The 24,351-nt window shown below is 38.6% G+C and overlaps 1 protein-coding gene across 1 annotated transcript in view; it reads right to left on the reverse strand.

The window, feature by feature from the left end:
* The window catches only part of LOC134854451 (uncharacterized), a 277,410-nt gene that overhangs the window by 83,864 nt on the left and 169,195 nt on the right, over positions 1-24,351 (reverse strand). The window contains exon 46 of the mRNA XM_063870705.1: positions 11,856-11,951. Within this exon, the coding sequence (XP_063726775.1) occupies positions 11,856-11,951 (96 nt within the window). The remainder of the gene's footprint in view (positions 1-11,855; positions 11,952-24,351) is intronic.

A 24,351-nucleotide genomic window follows, 5' to 3' on the forward strand; every position in this document is an offset into this window, starting at 1 on the left:
ACCGGACAAAACGCGTTAAACTTGAAATTTAAAACGCGTTTTTCTCAAATTAGGTCGAGTTTAGGTGAAAGCTTAGCATGACAAAACTTGCTTAAAATTTTAGCAGAATTAATATGGTGTAATTTGTTTTGCGAATTTCGGGCCCAAAATTTTACACCAAAAATGGGTCATTTTGGCTTTTCTTAATTAATGAAAAATTACGCCAAAAATACCCAGTTGATCACAGGCATAATTGTAACAAAGTAAGCCTCATACGTAGTCCAACATTTTTTAGCAAGGGTGTGTTCTCCAAAAAAAATGCAAATCGTTAAAAAGTTGTTTTTAAATAGAGAGTTGGTATTTTTTATAGTAAAAACGACCTTTTTTGTCTATCAAACAAAAATAAATTAACTTTTACAATGTTTTCGAGAACATACCCTTCGTAAAAAATGTTGGGCTACGTAAGAGGCTCACTTTGATATAATTATGTCTGTGATTGACTGGGTATTTTTTGGGTAACTTTTGATTAACTTAGAAAAGTCAAAATGACCCATTTTTGGGGCAATATTTTGGGTCCGAATTTCGCAAAACAAATTTCACCATATTATTTCTGCTAAAATTTTAAGAAAATGTGTCTTCACCTAAACCCAACCCAGTTTGAGAAAAACGCGTTTTAAGTTTCAAGTTTAACGCGTTTTGTCCGGTTAATTTAAATCAGCACTGTATTGCGCGATTTTATATTGCAAATTCCAGACAGGCGCGACCAAAATTTGGCAATTAAAAACGGGCGCAATTGGAAAAAACGGCCGCGACCGAAACGACATAAAAAAGCTAGCGCAATCAGCGCGACTGAATGATACCAATTCCAGAGAAGCGCGCCTGAAAAAAACTTCAGACGCGCCGCTATAGAATGAATTATGTCACGCGGCCCGGTTTTCGTGAAGTCGCAACGCGGCTTTAATTTTTTTTCTTAGGTAGCCCTGTCAAAATCCTTTGTTGTAGCGCTGCCAATTATCCCTTGAGTCCTTGATTCGCATCCCAAAACCTTTTTCTTAAGTCACGCCCCGTCGTTTCTTAAACGGCGGTGCTGCTCAAACGTTTTGTCAAGTCGTGCCGCAGTTCAAATTTTTTTTCAAGTTTCGCCCCACAAAATCTTTCCTTAAAACTCGCCGCTGGTCAAAGTGTTTTTAAAATCGCGTGGTCAACTTATTCTTGAATCGCGCTAAGGCTCAAAACGTTTACTCGAATTTATCCACCATAGTACTTTCCTATGATGCGCTGCCAGTTTTTCTGGAGTCGCGCAGTGGCTCAGTGTCTTCTGTAAATTCGAGTCGCCAAAAGTTTTTCATAAACCGCGCCATAGCTCAAAATCTCTATTTTTGAAACACCCCAGTTCAAAGTTTTTTCTCAAGTGGCGCCGTCAACAGTCGTTTCTAAAGTCGCGCCGCATTTTTAATTTTTCACCAGCAGCTATTTTAATCAGCCTCGCCGCTGCTCAAGATAAAATAATTGCGTCGCACCGCGGCTCAAATTTTCCCTTAAAACGTGCAATCAAGCAGCAGCTCTCAGTCTTTTCTCAAGTAGCGCTACCAAATTTTTTTACTTTGGCCGCGACGCCAAGCTTTTCTGTTATTGCGCTGCCAATTTTGTTCTCTATGTCGCATCATTAGTTGTCCCTTGAGTCCTTGATTCACATCCTAAAAACTTCTTAAGTCGCACGACACAGTCTTTTTATAAGTTTCGCCGACGCTTAAAGTTTCTTCTAAAGTAGCGCCGCAAGGTATCTTGTTGTTGCACCGCCAGTTATTCCTTGAGTCCTTGGTTCGCATCCCAAAACGTTTTCTTTAAAGCGCACACCATAGTCTTTTCTTAAGTAAGTTTTTTCTAGGTAGCGCCGCCATTTTTTCCTTACTTCTCACCGTTGCTCAAATTATTTTTAAAATTGCGTCGTCAACGTGTTCATGAATCGCGTTCAAATTATTTTCTCAAATCGATCCGCCAGTTTACTTTCTTTTAATGAGCTGTCAGTTTTTCTGGAAACGCGCAGTAGCTCAGTGTCTTTTGTAAAGTCGAGTCGCCAAAGTTTTTTCACAAATCGCGCCACAACTCAAACTATTTTCTTGAAACACACGCAGTTCAAAGTTATTTCTTAAGTTCCGCAGTCAACAGTCATTTCTAAAGTCGCGCCGCGACTCAACATTATTGAAGTTGCATCGCAAGCAATTTTGATTAAGTCTCACCGCACGTCAAAATAATACAGTTGGGTTGCAGCGTGGCTGAATTTTCTCACTAAGTCTTGCTCCGATTCTTCAGCTCTAATTCTTCTCTTAAGACGCAGCTCTAATTCTTCTCTTAAGTCGCGCTACCAAATTTTTTCACTTTGATCGCAACGCCAAGTTTTTCTGCCATGTTTTTTCCCTGTGTCGCACCACCAGTTACCAGTCGCACTACCCGCAATTTACGACAACATTAGTGCCGCGACTCAACATTTTCTAATTCGCCAAGCCATTGGTTTTGGTTATGTCTTCAAATGTTTTTTCAGAAGTCATGACACCATTTTTTTTACTTACGATGCTCCGCCTATTTTTTCTGAAGTCTCACTAATAATTACTAGTCGCATTGTGCGCAATTTAAGAAATCGTTGACGGCGCGATTTAACGAACTACTGGCGGTGCCACTTAAAAAATAGCCATCAGACAGTTGGAAAAGAGTGAATGAACGCAAGTAAACAGAGGAAAAACCTTGTTTATTAATGAGTCAACTCTCGAATTTCAAATAAAAAAATAGCTGCTCTTAAAGTTCTTTGAAGTTCTAGACCATTTTACAATTAGCACCTTGTCGACGCTTGTTTCTTATGTCGAGCCACCATTTTTTTAAAATTCGCGCATCCATCAGAATTTGCGGTTAATTCTCGCCCCGTTCTAAAATGTTTTCTTAAGTTGCGCCGTAAATTTTTTTTCCAGAAGTTTGACTTGTCTCCAAGTCTGTTCGTAAAATTCGCCAAAAAGTCTTGTCTTAAATCGCGCGGCCATTCTAAACTTTTCTTAGGTCTGATCAATTAGTTTTTGTTCTCTGAGCTCGTGACCAGGCTCAAAGTTTTTTTTTAAATTTTAGGTCGCCTCGTCAACATAATTTCCCATGTCGCCCCGCCAAATTTCTAAGTCACACTACCCAATGTATTATGTCCAAGCACCGATCATTTCTGAAGACAGGCCGTGGCTCAGAGTGTTTTGTAAATCGTGTTGTTGATGTATTTTCTTATGTCCGACAGACATTTTTTTTGAAGTTCAAAGCTTGCGAGGAACTTTAGCCGCCTAGGTTCGAGGTTCCGAGCCGCCAAGGTCCAAGGTTCCGAGCCGCTATTTCATTTAATGTCGCGTCACCAGTTATCTCTTGAATCATCGATTTGCATTCCGAAATCTTTTTCCTCAGTCGCAAACCACAGTTGTTTCCTAAGTTACGCCGGGGATCCAATTCTATTTTTAGGTAGTGCCGTCAAGGACCTTTGATATCGCGCTGCCAGTTATCCCTTGAGTCCTCAATTTGCATCCCAAAATCTTTTTTCTTAAAGCGCGAACCACTGTCTTTTCTTAAATTGCGTCGCGACTCAACATTTTCTAATTCGCCTAGCCATTAGTTTTGGTTATGTCTTCAAATGTTTTTTTCAGAAGTCGTGACACCAAATTTTTTTTAGTTACGATGCCTCGCCTATTTTTTTCTCAAGTCTCAGTAACAGTTACTAGTCGCACTGTGCGCAATTTGAGAAATCCTTGACGGCGCGATTTAAGGAAGTACTGGCGGTGCCATTTAAAAAATAGCCATCAAACAGTTGGAAAAGAGTGAATGAACGCAAGTAAACAGAGAAAAACCTTGTTTTTTATATATTCAAGTCTCGAATTTCAAAGAAAAATTTAGATGCTTTTATAGCTTTTTGAAGTTCTAGAACGTTTTACAATTGGCATTTTTTGATAAAAATAACCCAATTTGAGAAAACTTGATCAATGAGTAAAATTTTCATTTTGCTAGGACACCTGGAAAACAAACTCTATTTTCGAAACTAGAAGTCAATTATGTTTTTCCTGACCTTCAACTTTTTGTTGTTCGATAGTGAACTTTGTTGCTTTTTACAAAATGATAAGAACTGAACTTTAAAAATGTTCAATCCGCGAAAAAATATGATGAGCCCGAACAAATTCCTAAAAATAAATCGAAATCATCGCGACATAAATAAAGACTGAACTACGTTCATCGAATCGTAAAAAGGCTGGTGGCTCGTTTTGAAAGAAGCAGTTCAAGGTTTTTCTTTAGCTGTGCTAATAAATTTTTCCCCAAAGTAGCGCTGCCCAAAGTAGCACTGGCCACCAATTTGTTTTCTAACGTCGCGAATCCAGTTTTTTCTAGAGTTGCACCAACGCTCAAAGTCTTTTTCTGCATCGCGCCACCAAAAATCTTTTCTTAAGTTGCGTCTCAAAATTTTAATTTAAAATACGACGACGGAGTTCTTGTTTAAATCTCGCCAGGTCTATTAACTTTTTCTTAAGTTGCGCCACCAAGGCCTTTGCTTAAGTAGAACGATGTCTCACAGCCTATTTTAAAGTCTTGTCAACAAAGTTTATTGACAAATAGCGCCGCAGCTTTAAGCCTCAAGTCAAGCCATTAAAAACCATGAAGTCTTGTCGAATTTCAGTCTTTCTTAAGTTGCAATCGAAACAATTTTCATCAGTCGCACCGCGGCTCGAAATTGTTTTCGTAGATAGGACTATTGAGTCTTTTTTACTTGAGATGTGTCAACAGTCTTTTCTTGAGTAGCATTGCCAGTTAATTCTTCCGTTGCGCCACCAAAGTTTTTTTTCTTGTGACGCGCTGTGACTCAAAGTTTTGTTCTAAGTTTAGTCGCGTCTCAAAATCTTGCCTTAAGTTGATTCACCTAAGACGTAGTAAAATAATTCGCAGCTCGGCTCAAAGGTGCAATTTTTCTTAGGTTGGACCAATTATCTTTTGTTACTTAAGTCGTGCAGCGGCTCGAATTACTTTCTTAAGCTGCGCCGCAATATATGTTTTCAACTTAAGTCACGCAGCCAGAAACTTTTCTTGAATCTCGCTGGTTCTCAAAGTCTTTTTTTAAAGTTGCATCGCCAAATTTTATCTTAAGTAGCCCCGCAGATCAAAGTCTTAAAAATTGTTTCTTAAGTCTCACCGGGTCTCGAAACTTTTTCCTAAGTTGCTTCACCAAAAATATGTTAACATAAGTCGCGCTACAGATAAATTTTTTAAATCTAGGTCGGACCATTATTTACTTTTTAGTTGAGACACGCCGCCTGTTTTTTTTTAAGTCGCTCCGCGGGTCAAAGTATATTCTAAAATTGCACCCTTTTCTTGAGTGTCGCCATGACACCATTATATTACCAGTGCTCTAGTTTGTCGCGTTGAAATTTTTTAAAATCACATCGCGGCTCAAAGTTTTTTTCTAGGTCAGGTTAAGTAGTTTTGTTTTCTTAAGCTGCGCGTTTTTGCTCAAGTTGTGCCTGACTGAAACTGTTTTTTAGTAACATCTTCAACGCCTTTTAGTATCTTGCACCGCAGGCTCTATCTTTACTTGCGCTCTCATTTTTTCTTAAATCCTATTACCAGTCTTTTCTTAAGTAGCGCAATGACTCAAAGTACTTTTAACATCGCGTCGACGCTTGTTTCTTATGTCGAGCCACCATTTTTTTTAATTCGCGCATCCATCAGAATTTGCGGTTAATTCTCGCCCCGTTCTAAAATGTTTTCTTAAGTTGCGCCGTAAATTTTTTTTCCAGAAGTTTGACCTGTCTCCAAGTCTGTTCGTAAAATTCGCCAAAAAGTCTTGTCTTAAATCGCGCGGCCACTCTAAACTTTTCTTAGGTCTGATCAATTAGTTTTTGTTCTCTGAGCTCGTGACCAGGCTCAAAGTTTTTTTTTTAAATTTTAGGTCGCCTCGTCAACATAATTTCCCATGTCGCCCCGCCAAAATTCTAAGTCACACTACCCAATGTATTATGTCCAAGCACCGATCATTTCTGAAGACAGGCCGTGGCTCAGAGTGTTTTGTAAATCGTGTTGTTGATGTATTTTCTTATGTCCGACAGACATTTTTTTTGAAGTTCAAAGCTTGCGAGGAACTTTAGCCGCCTAGGTTCGAGGTTCCGAGCCGCCAAGGTCCAAGGTTCCGAGCCGCTATTTCATTTAATGTCGCGTCACCAGTTATCTCTTGAATCATCGATTTGCATTCCGAAATCTTTTTCCTCAGTCGCAAACCACAGTTGTTTCCTAAGTTACGCCGGGGATCCAATTCTATTTTTAGGTAGTGCCGTCAAGGACCTTTGATATCGCGCTGCCAGTTATCCCTTGAGTCCTCAATTTGCATCCCAAAATCTTTTTTCTTAAAGCGCGAACCACTGTCTTTTCTTAAATTGCGTCGCGACTCAACATTTTCTAATTCGCCTAGCCATTAGTTTTGGTTATGTCTTCAAATGTTTTTTTCAGAAGTCGTGACACCAAATTTTTTTTAGTTACGATGCCTTGCCTATTTTTTTCTGAAGTCTCAGTAACAGTTACTAGTCGCACTGTGCGCAATTTGAGAAATCCTTGACGGCGCGATTTAAGGAAGTACTGGCGGTGCCATTTAAAAAATAGCCATCAAACAGTTGGAAAAGAGTGAATGAACGCAAGTAAACAGAAAAAAACCTTGTTTTTTATATATTCAAGTCTCGAATTTCAAAGAAAAATTTAGATGCTTTTATAGCTTTTTGAAGTTCTAGAACGTTTTACAATTGGCATTTTTTGATAAAAATAACCCAATTTGAGAAAACTTGATCAATGAGTAAAATTTTCATTTTGCTAGGACACCTGGAAAACAAACTCTATTTTCGAAACTAGAAGTCAATTATGTTTTTCCTGGCCTTCAACTTTTTGTTGTTCGATAGTGAACTTTGTTGCTTTTTACAAAATGATAAGAACTGAACTTTAAAAATGTTCAATCCGCGAAAAAATATGATGAGCCCGAACAAATTCCTAAAAATAAATCGAAATCATCGCGACATAAAAAAAGACTGAACTACGTTCATCGAATCGTAAAAAGGCTGGTGGCTCGTTTTGAAAGAAGCAGTTCAAGGTTTTTCTTTAGCTGTGCTAATAAATGTTTCCCCAAAGTAGCGCTGCCCAAAGTAGCACTGGCCACCAATTTGTTTTCTAACGTCGCGAATCCAGTTTTTTCTAGAGTTGCACCAACGCTCAAAGTCTTTTTCTGCATCGCGCCACCAAAAATCTTTTCTTAAGTTGCGTCTCAAAATTTTAATTTAAAATACGACGACGGAGTTCTTGTTTAAATCTCGCCAGGTCTATTAAATTTTTCTTAAGTTGCGCCACCAAAGCCTTTGCTTAAGTAGAACGATGTCTCACAGCCTATTTTAAAGTATTGTCAACAAAGTTTATTGACAAATAGCGCCGCAGCTTTAAGCCTCAAGTCAAGCCATTAAAAACCATGAAGTCTTGTCGAATTTCAGTCTTTTTTAAGTTGCAATCGAAACAATTTTCATCAGTCGCACCGCGACTCGAAATTTTTTTCGTAGATAGGACTATTGAGTCTTTTTTACTTGAGATGTGTCACCAGTCTTTTCTTGAGTAGCATTGCCAGTTAATTCTTCCGTTGCGCCACCAAAGTTTTTTTTCTTGTGACGCGCTGTGACTCAAAGTTTTGTTCTAAGTTTAATCGCGTCTCAAAATCTTGCCTTAAGTTGATTCACCTAAGACGTAGTAAAATAATTCGCAGCTCGGCTCAAAGGTGCAATTTTTCTTAGGTTGGAACAATTATCTTTTGTTACTTATGTCGTGCAGCGGCTCGAATTACTTTCTTAAGCTGCGCCGCAATATATGTTTTCAACTTAAGTCACGCAGCCAGAAACTTTTCTTGAATCTCGCTGGTTCTCAAAGTCTTTTTTTAAAGTTGCATCGCCAAATTTTATCTTAAGTAGCCCCGCAGATCAAAGTCTTAAGTCGCCTCAAAAAATTTTTCAAACGTCAGGCCGCGGACTTTTTTAAAGTTGCGCTGCGGATCATAGTTTTATCTTGAGTCACGCCAACAAAAATCTTGCTGAAGCCTCGTCGTGTCTCATCGCGACATAAATAAAGACTGAAATACGTTCATCGAATCGTAAAAAGGCTGGTGGCTCGTTTTGAAAGAAGCAGTTCAAGGTTTTTCTTTAGCCGTGCTAATAAATTTTTCCCCAAAGTAGCTCTGCCACAACTGGCCACCAATTTGTTTTCTAACGTCGCGCAGCCAGTCTTTTCTAAAGTTGCACCGCCGCTCAAAGTCTTTTTCTGCATCGCGCCACCAAAAATTTTTTCTTAAGTTGCGTCTCAAAATTTTGTTTTAAAACACGACGACAGAGTTCTTGCTTAAACCTCGCCAGGTCTAATAATTTTTTCTTAAGTTGCGCCACTAAAGCTTTTGCTTAAGTGGAACGATGTCTCAAAGCCTGTTCTCAAGTCGTACCAATAAAATTTATTGACAAATCGCGCCGCAGCTTTAAGCCTCAAGTCAAGCCACTAGAAACCATGCTTAAGTCTCGTCGAGTTTCAGTCTTTCTTAAGTTGCGCCCAAAATAGTTTTCACAGCGGCTCGAAATTTTTTTCCTAGATAGGACTATTAAGTCTTTTTTTACTTGAACTGTGCCGCCAGTCTTTTCTTATGTAGCATTGCCAGTTAATTCTTCCGTTGCGCCACTAAAGTTTTTTTCTTGTGACGCGCTGCGACTCAAAGTTTTTTTCTAAGTTTAGTCGCGTCTCAAAATGTTGCCTTAATTGATTCCCCTAAGACGTAGTAACATAATTCGCAGCTCGGCTCAAAGATTTTTCCTAGCTTGGACCAATTATCTTTTGTTACTTAAGTCGTGCAGCGGTTCAAAATAGTGTCTTAAGTTGCGCCGCAACTTATGTTTTCAACTTAAGTCACGCAGCCAGAAACTTTTCGTGAATCTCGCTGGTTCTCAAAGTCTTTTTTTTTAAATTGCATCGCCAAATTTTATCTTAAGTAGCCCCGCAGCTCAAAGTCTTCTCTTATGTCGCGCCACAAATTTTTTTTTTTAAAAAGGCTGCTGACTTTTTTAAAGCTGCGCCGCGGATCATGGTCTTATCTTGAGTCACGCCAACAAAAATCTTGCTGAAGCCTCGTTGCGTCTCAAAGTTTTCTCTTTAGTCTCTCAGCCAGTGTTGTTGTCTAGGGTTTCAGTCCTTTTTCAGTTGCGCTTCCAACTTGTTTTCATCAATCGCGCCGCTGCTCGAAGTGTTTTCTTACGTAAGAACCATTAGTTTTTCCTCCACTCAAATCGCGGCGCCAGTCTTTTTTAGGTCGCGCCGGGGCTCAAGTTTTTAATCTCATCCCACGCGGCCAGAGTTTTTCCTTATATCTCACCGGTTCTCAAAGTATTTTCTTAAATTGCGCAACCAAAGTTTTTTTTTTCAAAGTCTCACAGCGTCTCAAAACATTTTTCTTAAATTGTTCCATCAAAATTTTAGCAACGCAAGTCGCACCACGGATAAAAGTTTTTTCTTACGTCGGACCAGTTAGTTTTTTTACTCGATTCGCGTGGCCAGTCTGTTCCTAAGTCGCTCCCCAATTTTTTTTTTAATGTCACGCCGTGGCTCAATTTTTTCTTTAGTCGCGCTGTGACTCAAAATCATAAATCATATTGGACTTCACACCACCAGAAGTCTAGCTTAAGCCTCGTCGCGTTTTTTTTTCATAAATTACACCACCAAAGTCTTTTTTAAAGTCGCGTCACGGCTCAAAGATTTTTCTAGATCGGACGAGGTAGTTTTTCACTTGAGTTGCTCCACCAGTCTTTTCGTGTGTCGCACAGCGGCTCAAAATATTTTGTTCATTCGAGAAACCCAAGTTCTTGTTTTATATCGCGCGGGGCTATCAAAATCTTTTTTTTAAGTCTCTACGGGTCTCAAAATCTTTTCCTAAATTGCTCCACCAAAATTATGTTAACTTGAGTCGCACGACAGATACATTTTTAAACCTAGGTCGGACCATTGTTTACTTTTTAGTTGAGACACGCCGCCTGTTTTTTTTAAGTCGCTCCGCGGGTCAAAGTATATTCTAAAATTGCACCCTTTTCTTGAGTGTCGCCATGACACCATTATATTAACAGTGCTCTAGTTTGTGTAGCGTTGAAAAGTATCTTTTTACAAATTGCAAAACAAATTTTTTTTAAAATCACATCGCTGCTCAAAGTTTTTTTCTAGGTCAGGTTAAGTAGTTTTTTTCTTAAGTTGCGCGTTTTTGGTCAAGTTGTGCCCGGCCGAAACTGTTTTTTAGTAACATTTTCAACAACTTTTATTATCTTGCACCGCAGGTTCTATCTTTACTTGCGCTGTCGAGGTCTTTACTTCCGATGGCCAGTCTTTTCTGAAGTAGCGCAATGACTCAAATCATTTTTTGGTTGCATTGCCACCACCGTTTTTTATTCCAAGAGAGTTTTCTTCTTAAGTTGCAACGCTTTTTACGGTCCTGAGTTCTCTTTTTAGTCGCGCCATCAAAATCTTTTCCAAAGTCGCGACACGGCACAATTTTTTCCTAAGATGGACCTCTTTTCGTAAGACGCGCCGTCATTGTCAACTCACATGTCGCGCTGGCAGCTTTTTCTTTAGTCAGGCCATCACATTTAATTCTCAATTCGCGATTAGAAATTTTGAAAAAATAAGTAGATTGAAGAAAAAACTGCTTTTTTTTGAAAATTTTCAACATATGAACTTCAAGAAAAAAATTAAACGCCCTAAAAAACGCCCTTTAAATTTCTAAAACCATTCATTTAGAAGCTTTTATGATAAAATTAAGTCAATTTGAGGAAACTGGGTCAATAGGTAAGGTTTTGGTTTTGCTGGGAAATCTGAAAAATAAATTCCACTTTCAAAACTAGAAGTCGATCTGGTTTTGTGAACTTTACACTTTTGCTCTTAGATAATTGAGTTTGCCTTCTGTTTAAAAATTTGAAACAATCAAAAGTCATACCGCAAAAAATAAATTTGAGCTTGATTAGATTTTAACACTTTTACTGATAAAAAAAACGAAAAAAAAAAATTATCGCGGCCTACATAAGAGTTTAAAAAAACTAAAGAAAAAACATGAAGAAAGTTTTTTAGGACTCATTTTGACTTTAGCTTGTACAGAAACTGGCTGTTTTTCATTTTATTGTCTTTTGAGCTGATGAACGTTTTTAGTCAGGTAATTAAACTGTTTGTTTTGCTTGAAACCCGTGATTTTTTTTTCGTAACTCTGTTTTGCTTAGAACCGGTGATTTTTTTTTCGTCTTTTGATTTCAACTTCGCCCTTTTTTTGAATGTTGTAAAAAGTGGGCGTGGTACAAAACCTTTTTCTTAGACAGAGCAGGAGGTATGATTCGCAGAAAAACTATTTGATTACAAAATAACACAAAAAATAAGTTTTTAAATTCAATTGAAAAGCGTTTTTTTCTAAGTTCAGCAAGCGGTTTCTCTGCAATTATTTTTTAAAATAGTCATGTTCACAGCGCGTGTTTACAAACAGCAACTAGAATTTAAAATTTTTAAAAAATACATGTTAATGTTGCCGACCTGGAGGGAAATGTGTGTATATCCAAGCTGCAGATCGTGTTAACAAGCACCCAACCCCCCCCCCCCCGTCATTCCTCCTGGGAAGGATCAAATCCAAAAATTTTTTAAAAAATTATCTATGGGCAGTAAGCTGAAACTAGTAAAGATACTGTTCACAACTAATCCAACATATGAGAGAATTTGATCTTCTATTAAACTGCCTCTTTTGCAAAGGAGGGGTAAAGGAGTAGTTAAGTTAATGGGAAGCAAATACTTACAAGGGTTGTACCCGGTGCAGGTGTAGTATTTTCGTCTGTGAAAAGTTGATGGGAATTCACACTCCGGTGCCACTGCATAATTCGGACCACATTTTTCTTAAGCAAAACAAAACAACATAAACTCCAGTTAAAGTACATTCGCCACTCTATTATTTAATTTGGCGGATTTTCCTTGGCGATACATTGACAAAAATGGATAGATATTTCACTATCAGGCGAACTCGTTCTGAGTCAGTTCTTTTGCCGATTAGGCAGTTGAATTTGTTTCGAAGATTTTTGGCTTACCAGAAATGGTTCCAAAGAATTTGCGCTTTAACTTTTTAATAGTCAAACAAGTTCAGTTCAGGCAAAAGCTTAGAATTTCCGAGTGGCCTTTAAAGTAGGGTGTAATTTTTTGCTATCGAAAATGAAACATATACAACAGACGGTTGGGAAAGCGTCAATTAATGCAAAAAAGAGAATACAAATAGCAAAAGAAATATTTTCTGAAAATCTTCATTTTTCTAATGTGACGGAAAAAAACATGCCTTAAGGCTCAAAGAAAAATAACAACTCAATGCTCTTTGAGCTTCACGAACAATCTATTATTGGTACTTCTAAAATAAAAATAACTCAATTTGAGTAAACTAGATTATCAGGTAAAGTTTTATACCGCTGAAAAATTTGAAATGCAAAATCCACTTTAGAAGTTAGATGTTGATCACGTTTTTCGTGACTTTTGCAATAGTTCTTCTGATAGTCGAGTTTGGTCAGTTTTCAACGAGAGAAATAGTCTGAACTTAAAAAACAATCAAAAGTGAAACCAAACTGCAAAAAAGTCAAACTTGAGAAACAAAAAAAGAGCAAACAAAACAATCGCCAAAATTATATGTAACATAGCTGTGGTAAACTAATGTTTCGCCTCAGTTTACTAATTAAAGACAGAAGAGTATAACTTTGAATTTAACTCTTACTTTAACGTTCTTTTGTTTCAGAGATCATGTTGATCGTTCTTTTCTCTTAGTTCGCAACCGTCCAAATGACTTGCTGCAATAGGCCTGCAAGATTGGCCTTGAAATGTATAGTACCAATACATAACAGATTATTAATAACATTACTTCTCCAAGGTTACTGCGGCAACAGTACTACACCGTACCACATTCCCCTGAGAGTAGCAAATTTTTATATACTAGCATATAAAATTTTAAAAAATACAATATGAATTTTAATCTCAGTTTACTATCAATGTTTCAGTTTTGTTTCATTTTTCTCTACTTCTTGTTGACCTTTTCCGGCTCCCCATTATTTCTTGCAGCATTCCATGATTTGGCAATATCCAAAGATGTAGCCCCAAATCTAGGTTTATACAAGTCTCGCTCCAATAACCCAAACGTTTTGTTAACTGGCGATGTTTCGCTGTTAGCAGCTGTAATCGTCGCTAATCTCGTCCTATAAGCCTCGAGGGCTGCCAGATTTAAGTCTGTAATGTCGTCCTCGCAGGTAATCAGTTTCACCGAGTGAGACACCGGGCTGCCGCATCTTTTTGGCTCCTGATTCTTTGTTTGTCTATTGTTCCTCCTCACTGTAGTCTGTTCTTCTTCTTTGTCCGACTCATTGGAAAATCCTGGAGGAGGACAAATAGCGTTTGGGCCCGTTTGTTGAGTAATTGTTCAGCCTCATTTTGTACACCTCTGATCAAAACCTGCTCTGCCAAGTCATCCCATTCCTCTGGCGACATGTCCTTGTTCTGAAATGTATCCAGAATTTCTTGTTCCTTCGTCCTACGAGTAATGGGTTTTTCTGATGCTTTCTTTGGAGTGGATGACGCTGTTGCCTCAGTGTTTCCAATGTTTCGATCTTTAACATCCTTTGCTGCTGTTTTGACAGCCTTTGTCTTTCTAATATCTTGAGTTTCCGAATTGCTCATACTATTTTTTTGATTTCTCACCGACGGTTCTGCTCTGTTCGGTTTATTCCGTTTCCCATCTAGGTTCAGACCACCTCCCGTCTCCGTCTCTTTTGACGTTACTATAAATGTGGAATTTTGAAATTTATCCAAAATTCTGCTATCTTCCGTCTGTACTAGATCTGTTGTTTGCTTCTTAGCTCTTCTCCTGTATGACTTCGTTTCTTCTCCGATCCGCTCATGTTGGACAGCCCAGGCACCTTGGAATTCGCGACATCACTCTTACGGTAAATTGCACCCGCAGCTGTCCTTACAGTCGCGGGTGTCTCAGCCACAATTTTCCCTTTAAGTGGTATCGTTAGAGCCTTTCCACTTTTTCTTTGCTCGTGTTTGCGAAGGAAATTCCCTGACCAATTGTCAGTTTCTGCATTTTGTTTATTTTCAATAAACCCTAGTTCACATGAATATAACAATTCTTTTCTAAGTTCAGCGTTAGTCGTGCTAGTTTCATCTACGATTCGTCTTAACTCGCTATCCGATATGTCTCTCCGAGTGGCGTTCCATCTTGCGTTTGCCTCCAGTAATTGCTTCAGCTCATTGGCTCTCGCTCGTTCCTTCGCTGCGGTCGTATCTTTGAGGAACAATGGACTGACATCGCGACTATTCTGTCCTTTCCGAATGATCTTCACGTTATCCCTCGACTCGTCTATGCGTCTTTTTAATTGGGAAGCTGTTAATGCAGATATTTCCAGATGTTCTTTATCTAACCGACCAGACTCATTAAGGAACTTAACTCTTAAAATTTTAAATTCAGTTTTGGGCAATCAACCGAAGTGGGCCTCGAATGGTGGCAATTTTGTGGTTTTCTGTGTATTCCATCTTAAGTCCCTAATCATTGTACTTAAGCAGAGTTTAATCGAATAAACGTTTTCATCGAGCAACATAACACCCAATCTTCGTTTAATAGTCTGTATTGTACGCTCTACCAAACCACATCCTCGATGATCGCCGACCGGACAGAATTTTTGTGAGATAATATTTTTTTTGCAGAATTTTTCCATCGCTTTTCCTTAAAACCCGGAAAACTGATCCGTTTTAATTGACTCCGGTATCCCATGTGTGTCAATATAGGTACGAAGAAATTTTATTGTTGATTTTCCCCCAGTAGACTTCGTGACTTTAACTGACGGAAACTTAGAATATCTATCAATAGCCACTAATAAATATACCTTCTTCCCCTTGTGATCTTCAAGTGGGCCCGCATAGTCTAATTGCAATTCTTGCCCCGGCTTTGTCAACAGTGGAAGTGGTTTAGCCGAATTTTTTGGAATTAAATATTTAAAGTTCTTACCATAACGAGTGCAACTTCTACACTCTTCGGCCAGATTGACTATGTCTTTATGCATGTGTGACCACCATAAGTAGTTTGACAGCTCTAGCATCGCCTCCTGACCGGGGTGTCCTTGATGAAGTCTATGAAGCACTGCTTGCCTCAGCTTGTCCGGTACGGCTAGACGGTTATCCACTAGGAGACAGTCGTCCACCACCGACATCTGGTGCCACAGAGGATTAGTGCAGGGCCCCATCAGTTCAAAACCCGGCCTGTCATTGCGCTCCACCACTCTACTTAAGCGATCTATCCAAGTATCTTCTGTTACTAATTCCGCAAGCAGGCTTTTGTCGAATAATTTTGTGAGAGACAGTGGGCCATTTTCCGCATTTAGTTGCTCCGTCAGCTGATGTTCGTTTTTTCTAGATCTGTGTCCCACCCTCTTGGTTTGTCTAGGTGTGATAACACTAACTTCCGGACTGTAGTCCCTGTCTTGGATGCTATCTCCGGTTAGACCCACTTCAACTACATGTCCTATTCCTGCTTCGTCCCTTGATGTGTTCTGCGATCCTATTCCTGCTTTGTCCCTTGATGTGTTCTGCGACAGGGTCCTTGGACTTTGGACATCTGGTGCCACAGAGGATTAGTGTAGGACCCCATCAGTTCAAAACCCGGCCTGTCATTGCGCTCCACCACTCTTCTTAAGCGATCTATCCAAGTATCTTCTGTTACCAATTCCGCAAGCAGGCTTTTGTCGAATAATTTTGTGAGAGACAGTGGGCCATTTTCCGCATTTAGTTGCTCCGTCAGCTGATGTTCGTTTTTTCTAGATCTGTGTCCCACCCTCTTGGTTTGTCTAGGTGTGATAACACTAACTTCCGGACTGTAGTCCCTGTCTTCGATGCTATCTCCGGTTAGACCCACGTCAACTACATGTCCTATTCCTGCTTCGTCCCTTGATGTGTTCTGCGATCCTATTCCTGCTTTGTCCCTTGATGTGTTCTGCGACAGGTTCCTTGGACTTTGCATTGAAGACGTTGCTTCTAACTCCAACATTGACCTGGGTTTATCCTCTCTCTCCGACCCTATGAGTTCCCAAAACGAGACTAATGCTGGTTGTGCTGTTACAGCAGTTGATGCTGGTTGTGCTGTTACAGCAGTTGAAGTTGATTGGCCACTGTTTCCGGTGTTTGCCAAGAGTTGCCTGTTCATTGCTCGCCATTACACTTGTGGCATTTCGTCTGAGTCTGAATTTTCTGAGTCTGATTCGGTTGGGGTGCGCTGTATCGTCCTGGTCCTTTGGAATGTTCTTTCCGTGACTTCCTCCCTTACCGTGTCTATGCTATTTCTCTCCTGAATTCTGACATTTTTTCTCCCCTTTCCATCGTTCGATGCTTCTCCCGTTTTCATTTCTTTATTCTCCTTCAAATACTCTCGATGTGATAAATTTTCCTGAAATATTTTATGTTTTTTGACCGACTGTATGAATTGACAACTTTCTGGTTTTGCACAGCTTTCTCGTTTACACAATCGCGAACTTGTTTCGCTTTCGTTCCGGTCGTGCTCTGATCGTTTTGGTCCATTTTGATTGCCATAGCAACTATTGGATGAAGTGTTCTGTTTTGACACATTTTGATCATATTCAGAATATTCTAGAACGTTTTCGTTCCGGTCGAGCCCATCGTGATCACTCAGTCGACTGAGTAAACCTTATGGAAACTTTCGATGTGACTACAAATTTTTCATCCAACACTGACTCTGGCCACGGTTTGCCGTTAGGGTCTCTAGACAAATAATCTACTACACCCATATCTTTTCCTGGTATATGAACAACCTTAAATTGATAAGGTAATAATCTGTCTACCTATCTATTCAGTCTAGATTGATAGGTTTTGTTTGACCTAATTTCATCTAACGAGGAAACCAACGCTTTATGATCCGTGGCTACCACGAATTCTTTCCCTAGCAAATAGTGTTTAAATCGATCAACGGCCCATACTACTGCTAGCAGTTCCAACTCATTCGTCAAATATTTCTTTTCTTGAATATTCAAATATCTCGACGCAAATGCGATTGGTACCCACTCCCCCTCGGCTTTTTGTTGTTCCAACGTAGCGCCTAACCCACTATGGCTGGCGTCACATTTTACTCTAGTAGCCATCTTAGGGTCATAATAATGGATTTTGGTTATATTCGCGACCGCTATTTTAATCAATTCGAATATTTGCGAATGTTCTTCCCCCCATTCGAATTTTTCAACCTGAATTTTGACACTTTTCAGTTTCTTTTTCTCATTCTCTTCTCGCAAAAGAGGTCTAAGTTTTTCGGTAAGATTAGCCGCGTTTGGAATGAATTTAGCCAAATGATTCATGCTACCCATAAATGACCTGAGTTCTTTCAATGATTTTGGCGGGCTCAGCTTCAATATCGCTTCCGTTTTTGATATTTTTGGTGAAATACCTTCTAATGATAACTTGTGCCCCAGCCAGTTTACATCATTTTGGAAGAATTCACATTTCGACAGCTTTAGTGCCAAGTTTTCCCTGTCTAACTTTTCCAACACGTCCATAATCAATTTTTCATGTTCTTGTTCACTCCCTTTAGATACAATGAGTATGTCATCAAGGAAAGATAACGTATTTTTTGCATGTTTTAGGGTTCTATCCATCGCTTTTTGGAACTCTGCTGGCATGTCCGCAAGGCAATAGAATCTAGCAAGAAACCTGTACGTTCCAGTGGCTTGTCTGTCTATGATGCTAAAGTTGCATTGCTTGGCTGTCTCAGCAGTCAACTTTAATTGACTGTACGCATACTTGAAGTCTAATACTGAGAAATATAACGTACCGTTTGTAATTGCTGTTACTTTTTGGCTGACCCTGTCCGGTAACTCGTCCACATTAGGCATTTGATATTTGTTTTTAAACAACTGCCGGTTGATAGGTTTCGCATCTAAAGCCAATTTTATGGAATCATCTTTTTTCACTGTGATTACAATAGGTGCTACAAAACAATCGCTGGTACCTTTGTCCAAACGTTCTATATGCCCTTCGTTTAACAGTTTCTCCATTTTTTCATGCACCTTTTCCTGTATGTGTATTGGAATTCTCCTCCCTTTTTCGTATAAGGGACAAAGTGGATATTTAAACTTTGTGCTGACGACATTTTTCGAACATCCCTGGCGATCAAAAAGGTTTTTAAATTTGCAATAAAATTTGTTTTTCCAAGCTTCTGGCTGTTCGCACAGTAGTACATCAAACCTCGTCTTGTCTTTTGGTGCCAGCTTTTGTGTTGTGTGTATCCCCACTTTGCTTTGTAAGTCCAGTCCCAATATACATCTTGTGCGTCGTTCTGACGCCGAGCGGATGGTTGCGGTGATTGCTCCCAAAATGTTAATTGGCTGTTTGATATAGTCTACAAATTGAGCAGTCAAATTTAGATTTTCGCGTGGAGTAAATTAGAGTAAAAAGACTCTAAAATTTGTTTTGCTGTCGCCCAATTTAAGAACGATACTGGACTACCTGTGTCAATAGTCATATTGATAATTTGATGATCAGTTCTGACCAAAGCTTTCAGTGACTTTATTTGTTGTGATCGAGGATTCCTGCGGATATCAACCTTTTGTATATCCTTACTGCTATCCCGATTTGCAATTTTCTATTCGATTGCTGTTTTATGTATGCATCTATTTGTTCCATCTACGAAATCTCTGATTCTACTGCCATTATTTTGAATTCCTCGCATGAATCAAAAGACTGAATCAAATTACACTCCTCGTCTGAACTAGATGTTCTTTCAGCAATTTCATGCACTTGTTGTGACCTGCACATTTTAGCGAAATGATTTGGTTTTGAGCAATTTTTACATGTTTTGCCCATGGCCGGACATTTTTTCAGGTGACCTTCTCCGAATAACCGACCACATCGAGTACACGTTTTTGAATCCGTAGAGTTTCTCCCCTCTCTCTTGTCAGAGGTTGCTCTCTTTTTGTACGTATTGCTCGATTGTCTCCTACTATTTGTGTTCTTATTGACAATATTCATGATCGGTTCTTGTTTTATCTTCATTGTTCCATGAACCTGTCCTGCGCCTGCAGTCGCTGTGTTGAATTTTTGAAATGCCTGAGTTGTTTGTTTGCTTTGTTAAATTTCAGTGCTCTCTTCAGTACTTCTTGTGGTGAGAAGGTTTCAAACGTTAATGTATCCTGCAGTACCACATTCTTCATTTTCGATATGAAAAAATCCCGAACCAGTTCATCTTCCAGTGTTCCTAACTCCGCTTTAGCTGCCTGCGCATTTAATGCTGCTTGAAATGCCTCTAACGTTTCACCTGTTTCCTGCGCTCTTTTAAACAATTTATAACGTTCATACGTAACACTCTGTGTTTTATCAAATGAGATTTTTGCTAAAGCGACCATTTCCCGAAATTCTAACTTTGACACTCCTACATGTGGATTCTTTTGTACAAATTTCTTCTTCCCTTCTGTTCCCAACGCTAGGAATAGCCTAGTGGCCACTCTTTTTTGTACCTCATTGTAATATACATTGTGACCGACCTTTGGTCCTCTAGTTCTTCTTTCTTCATTTTCCAAAAGAGTTTTGTCCCGTGCCAATTTGTCTCTGGCCTCTCTTTCTGCAATTGCTTGTGCATTTTTGTGTTCTCGTGGTGTTTCCGGCCGTGGTAACGGCTCAAGCAAAATTCCCGCGGTTCTTTTAACAATAACTCCGGATTCACGCTCTCCTTAACTGTAACTGCAAGTAGGAATTGATCTAGCCATATTTTGAAATTCCAAGGAGGATCCCAATTCGCTGTTGTCCAGAATACCGGGATTCTCATATCCGTTCTGTTGTCTTGGGACATGAATCCTGCTGGCTGCGCCATGTGGTAAACTAATGTTTCGCCTCAGTTTACTAATGAAAGACAGAAGAGTATAACTTTGAATTTAACTCTTATTTTAATGTTCTTTTGTTTCAGAGATCATGTTGATCGTTCTTTTCTCTTAGTTCGCAACCGTCCAAATGACTTGCTGCAATAGGCCTGCAAGATTGGCCTTGAAATATATAGTACCAATACATAACAGATTATTAATAACAATACTTCTCCAAGGTTACTGCGGCCCCAGTACTACACCGTACCACAATAGCCAAATGAAAGTTTTTGTGACCTTACCACTTTCGCTGTTCGATAGTGGAGTTTGCTTTTCTTTTAACGAAGGAAATGAACTGCTTTTAAAAAGAAGTCAAATAACAAAACGCGAAAAAGTAAATTGAGTCTAAACAAAATTTTAGATTTTTCCTGAAAAAAAAACAAGAAAAAATCATCTCGACCAAAAATCATCGCAAAAAAACCATCAGCGGATTTAGGGTGGAGTGGGGTAGGAACGGACGCACTACCTCTCCCCTCAGTGATTCGACCCCCTGCTGACCGAAACGGTCTCCGCTTTGTACTATTTTGAGATATCAATTTTTGGCCGATGGACCTTAAGTTTTTTCTAAAGGCGGCTTTGGCGCTAATATATACTTATTTTGAGGGAAAAGTGCGCGCCGAAAAGACGCATTTTTTTGTCAAAATTTTCCAAAAGTGCTTAAAACGCCTTTTTTGGACTTTTTTTGAAAATTGCGCCTGCGCCCCGAAAAATTTGCTAAAATAGGGTCTTATTGGTGATTTGTGAGTGCTCAGAAAATCTGTTTGGTCGACCTAATAAATAAGTCGTTAGAACTTTCAAAATTTTATGAAAATTAGCCCCCTCGAGAAAATCCTAGGTCCGCCCCTGTCACAACCTATATATTCTATAAAAAGTCTGAACTACGTTCATCGACTCTTAAAGAGTCTTTGCTACGTTCATTGTTTCCAAAAAAAAAGAATTTACGGAATTACAATTCACGTAAGGAAAAAAAAAGACTAGTGAGATGCCCCACTTTTCTTCATTCAGAACACTACTAATAAGACCAATCAGCTGAGTTCAAATCAAATCGGAATCATTTTTGAGCCCGATTTTATCACCGCTCATGCGTTAAGCTTGTAAGTCATACCAATTTTGTCAAATTAGCAATTTGCAATGCCTCACTTTTTGCAAAAAAGGATCGCATGCAGTGGCGGATTTAGGGGGGGCGGGGGGAGTGGGCGGACGCTCTCCTCCCCTCAGGGATTCGACCCCCTGCCGACCCAAAGGGTCCCCCCTTTGATACTTTTTCAGAAATCCATTTTTGGCCGACTGACCCCAAAATTTTTCTAAAGGCGCCTTAGGCGCCAATATATACTAACTTTGAGGGGGAGCGCGCGCCAAAAAAAACGCGATTTTTTTGTCAACATTTTTCAAAAAGTGCCCAAAAACGGTTTTTTTTACTGTTTTTCAAAAAGTTGCCTGCGGCGCAGAAAATTTACCCAAAATAGGGGCAAAGCAGTGCTTTGGGAGAGCTCGAAAAATCAATTTGATCGACCTAAAAAAAGGTCGTCGTCAAAATTTTCGAATTTTTTTTTGAAATTCCCCCCCACCCCTCGAAAAAATCCTAGATCCGCCCCTGATCGCATGTAAATGTTTTTTTTTCAAATTTCCATCTGAGGAAATCAATAACTTTCAAGCTGTATAAAAAAATTTTGTCCAAAGTTGCTTGTTAAAAAGTTGATTTTTGTTTGGTCGACAATAAAACATCAAAAGACCAAACTCCCTGTCACTTTAAATGACCCTGCATAAATCAGACTCTTCGCATCACAGCAAAAACCTGAATGAAATGCCTCGATGGCCCTCTAAAGTCTTTGCATAAAATCTAAGCGATTTTTTTAAAAAACAAATTGCATTTCCTCATTTCTCATTCAATGAACTCTGAGCCGAATTCAACTGCCTCTGACCTTTTTTACACGAATTATGTCTCGTGTTAAATATACTAAATTGGCAAGTTTGAACTTTCATAACAAACTAGGGGGCCGGATATAAATGGAGGTACATGTTTGATAATTTTAAATTTATTGTCCTGATGCAGGATAAAATAAGTTTCCTCAAAAATTCAAATTTGGGCTTCACCCAAAACCTTGATTGCTTCTCTAATAAAAAAATACATTAAGAATGAGCAATTTTTTCAAAATCATAACATTTTGGTATAATTTTTACGGCGTCGCCGCTTACTCATAGTTGCTTCCCACAAGCTGTCGCCTCCGTTAAACCCTTAATATCAGATTCGACTGAGTATTTTTGAGAAGAATCAAAAAAGTTCAAGAAACGGAAAAAGAAAACAATTTCATTTTCTGAGGGTCATAACCTTTTTTTTGTAGAAAAAAAACTTGGACGTCGCTGCTCATATAGTAAAGCTTCTCCTAATTCATTTTTTAAAACCCAAAATCTCAAATTTGGGATGGCACTTTTCGAGACAAACAAAAAAGTTTTACAAAAAACAGTCAAACTCGACTTTTCTGAGGGCCATAACGTTGTATGTATTAAACTGTGCAAAGCCGTTAAAATAAGGGAGTTTCATTCTTGTTCATTCTATTAGACCCAAAACCCAGATTTTGATGGGCAGTTTTCGAGAAAAGTCAAAAATTTTCAAAAAAACTGTCGAAAGGTCAAGAAAAGACACTTTTCCGAGAGTGTACTTTTTTGGCAACAAATTGGTTGTAGCCGCTCTTGCATGGAAATTTCCCTGGCCCGTTCTCTCCGTTAAACCTAAATCTCAGATTAAAAATGGAGATTTCGTGAAAAATCAAAAAATTTAAAAAGAAACGGTTCAGCAATTGAAGTTTTGACTATTCTAATAACTATTCTAATAACTAAGAGTGTAATAACTTTTCAGGTTGAAAATTTTGATGGTAGCCATTTATGCAGAGGAGCTTCCCACAACCGACCCTTTCGATTGAAAATAAATTCTTAGATTTAGCAGGGTTTGTTTTTGAAAAAGTCTTACAGTTTCAAAAAAAGACTGTTTGAGTTTTCCGAGAGCTATAACTTTTCAGTAAAAAAGTGATCGTAGTCGCTTTTACAGGGGTGCTTCCAACAACCCATTCTTTTGATCTCAGATCTCAAAATTCTGAGATTCGGGGTGTCAGTGTTTTAGAAAAATCAAAAGTTTGAAGTTACGGTCAAAAATCAAACCTTCGATTTTCCGAGGATCATAATTTTTTTGTTTAAAAAAACTGAATGGCAGATGCTTCTGCAGAGCAAATTCCAGCTACGCTTACTTTTGATTGAAAAAATCTCAGACTTGGAATAATAATTGTTGAGAAAAATCAAAAATTAAACATTTTGCTAAGCGGCTCAGGTCGTGGAGCTTTTCACAACCCATTCTCTCCAACGAAGCAAAAACCTCAGATTTGGGTGATCAGTTTTCGACAAAAAATGAAAAAGTGAAAAAAGAATGAAAAATGGCCAAAAATTATAATTTTGAGTTTTCCGTCGGTCATACGTTTTGTGTGATAGATTTTGGGAGCAGCAGCTTGTGCATGGTAGCTTCCCAGAGTTCGACCTTTTGATAGAGAGCGAAATCTCAGATTCGCGAGGTTAGTTTTGATAAAAGACAAAAAGTTTCAGAAAACGGTCAAAAAACCGAAAAAATATCTCTTCCAATGACACAAAACATTTGTGTAAAAAGTGAGTGTAGTCAATACAGTCTATCAATTGAACTCAAAAGTTCAAATTTGGGAGGTAGTTTTTTTTTCTAAAAAATTGAAAGAATTCAAAAATTTGTGTCAAATATTCCCTCAATAGACCTTTTTGAAGGCTGTAAAAATTGAACAAAAAACAAGACTACGCAGACTCTCAAAGGGATTATACGAGCACTTTAACAAGTGGATGGATTTTCTATTAGCACCACTTTTTTGAAAAATGGATGAGTAGTTATAGAGAAAACTTTAAAAAAAAAGTAAAAAAAAAAGAGAGAGAACTTTAAAAAAAAAAACAATGTGTCAAATTTTTTTAATCACCAATCAGTGAGTATTTGTTTTTGCCTTCAGTAAAACGCCACTTAAACCAAAAATTTGGGTTCTATAATTTTTGAAATGACTTCTGTTCGAAATACATTGTAGCTTACTTGTCAATTAAAAAACATTGAGCGTCAAATGGTCAAAATTTTCAAAACCGAATAACTGTTTAAAAATGAGTGCAAAAAAATATCTGCTTATTTTGAACTCAAGCCAACACAGTTATTCGGTTGCTAATTTTCACTTCAACCTATAATCAAAATGTTTATTTTTGTCTTAGAATTAGAGCAGAGAATGGAAAACTTAAGCTTTATAAATTGTACTTAACACGAAACGCAAAGAACAGAAAAAAACTGACCATGAGGTTTCAAATTAAG

The sequence above is a fragment of the Symsagittifera roscoffensis genome, chromosome 9 (assembly GCF_963678635.1).
Source record: "Symsagittifera roscoffensis chromosome 9, txSymRosc1.1, whole genome shotgun sequence".
NCBI lineage: Eukaryota > Metazoa > Xenacoelomorpha > Acoela > Convolutidae > Symsagittifera > Symsagittifera roscoffensis.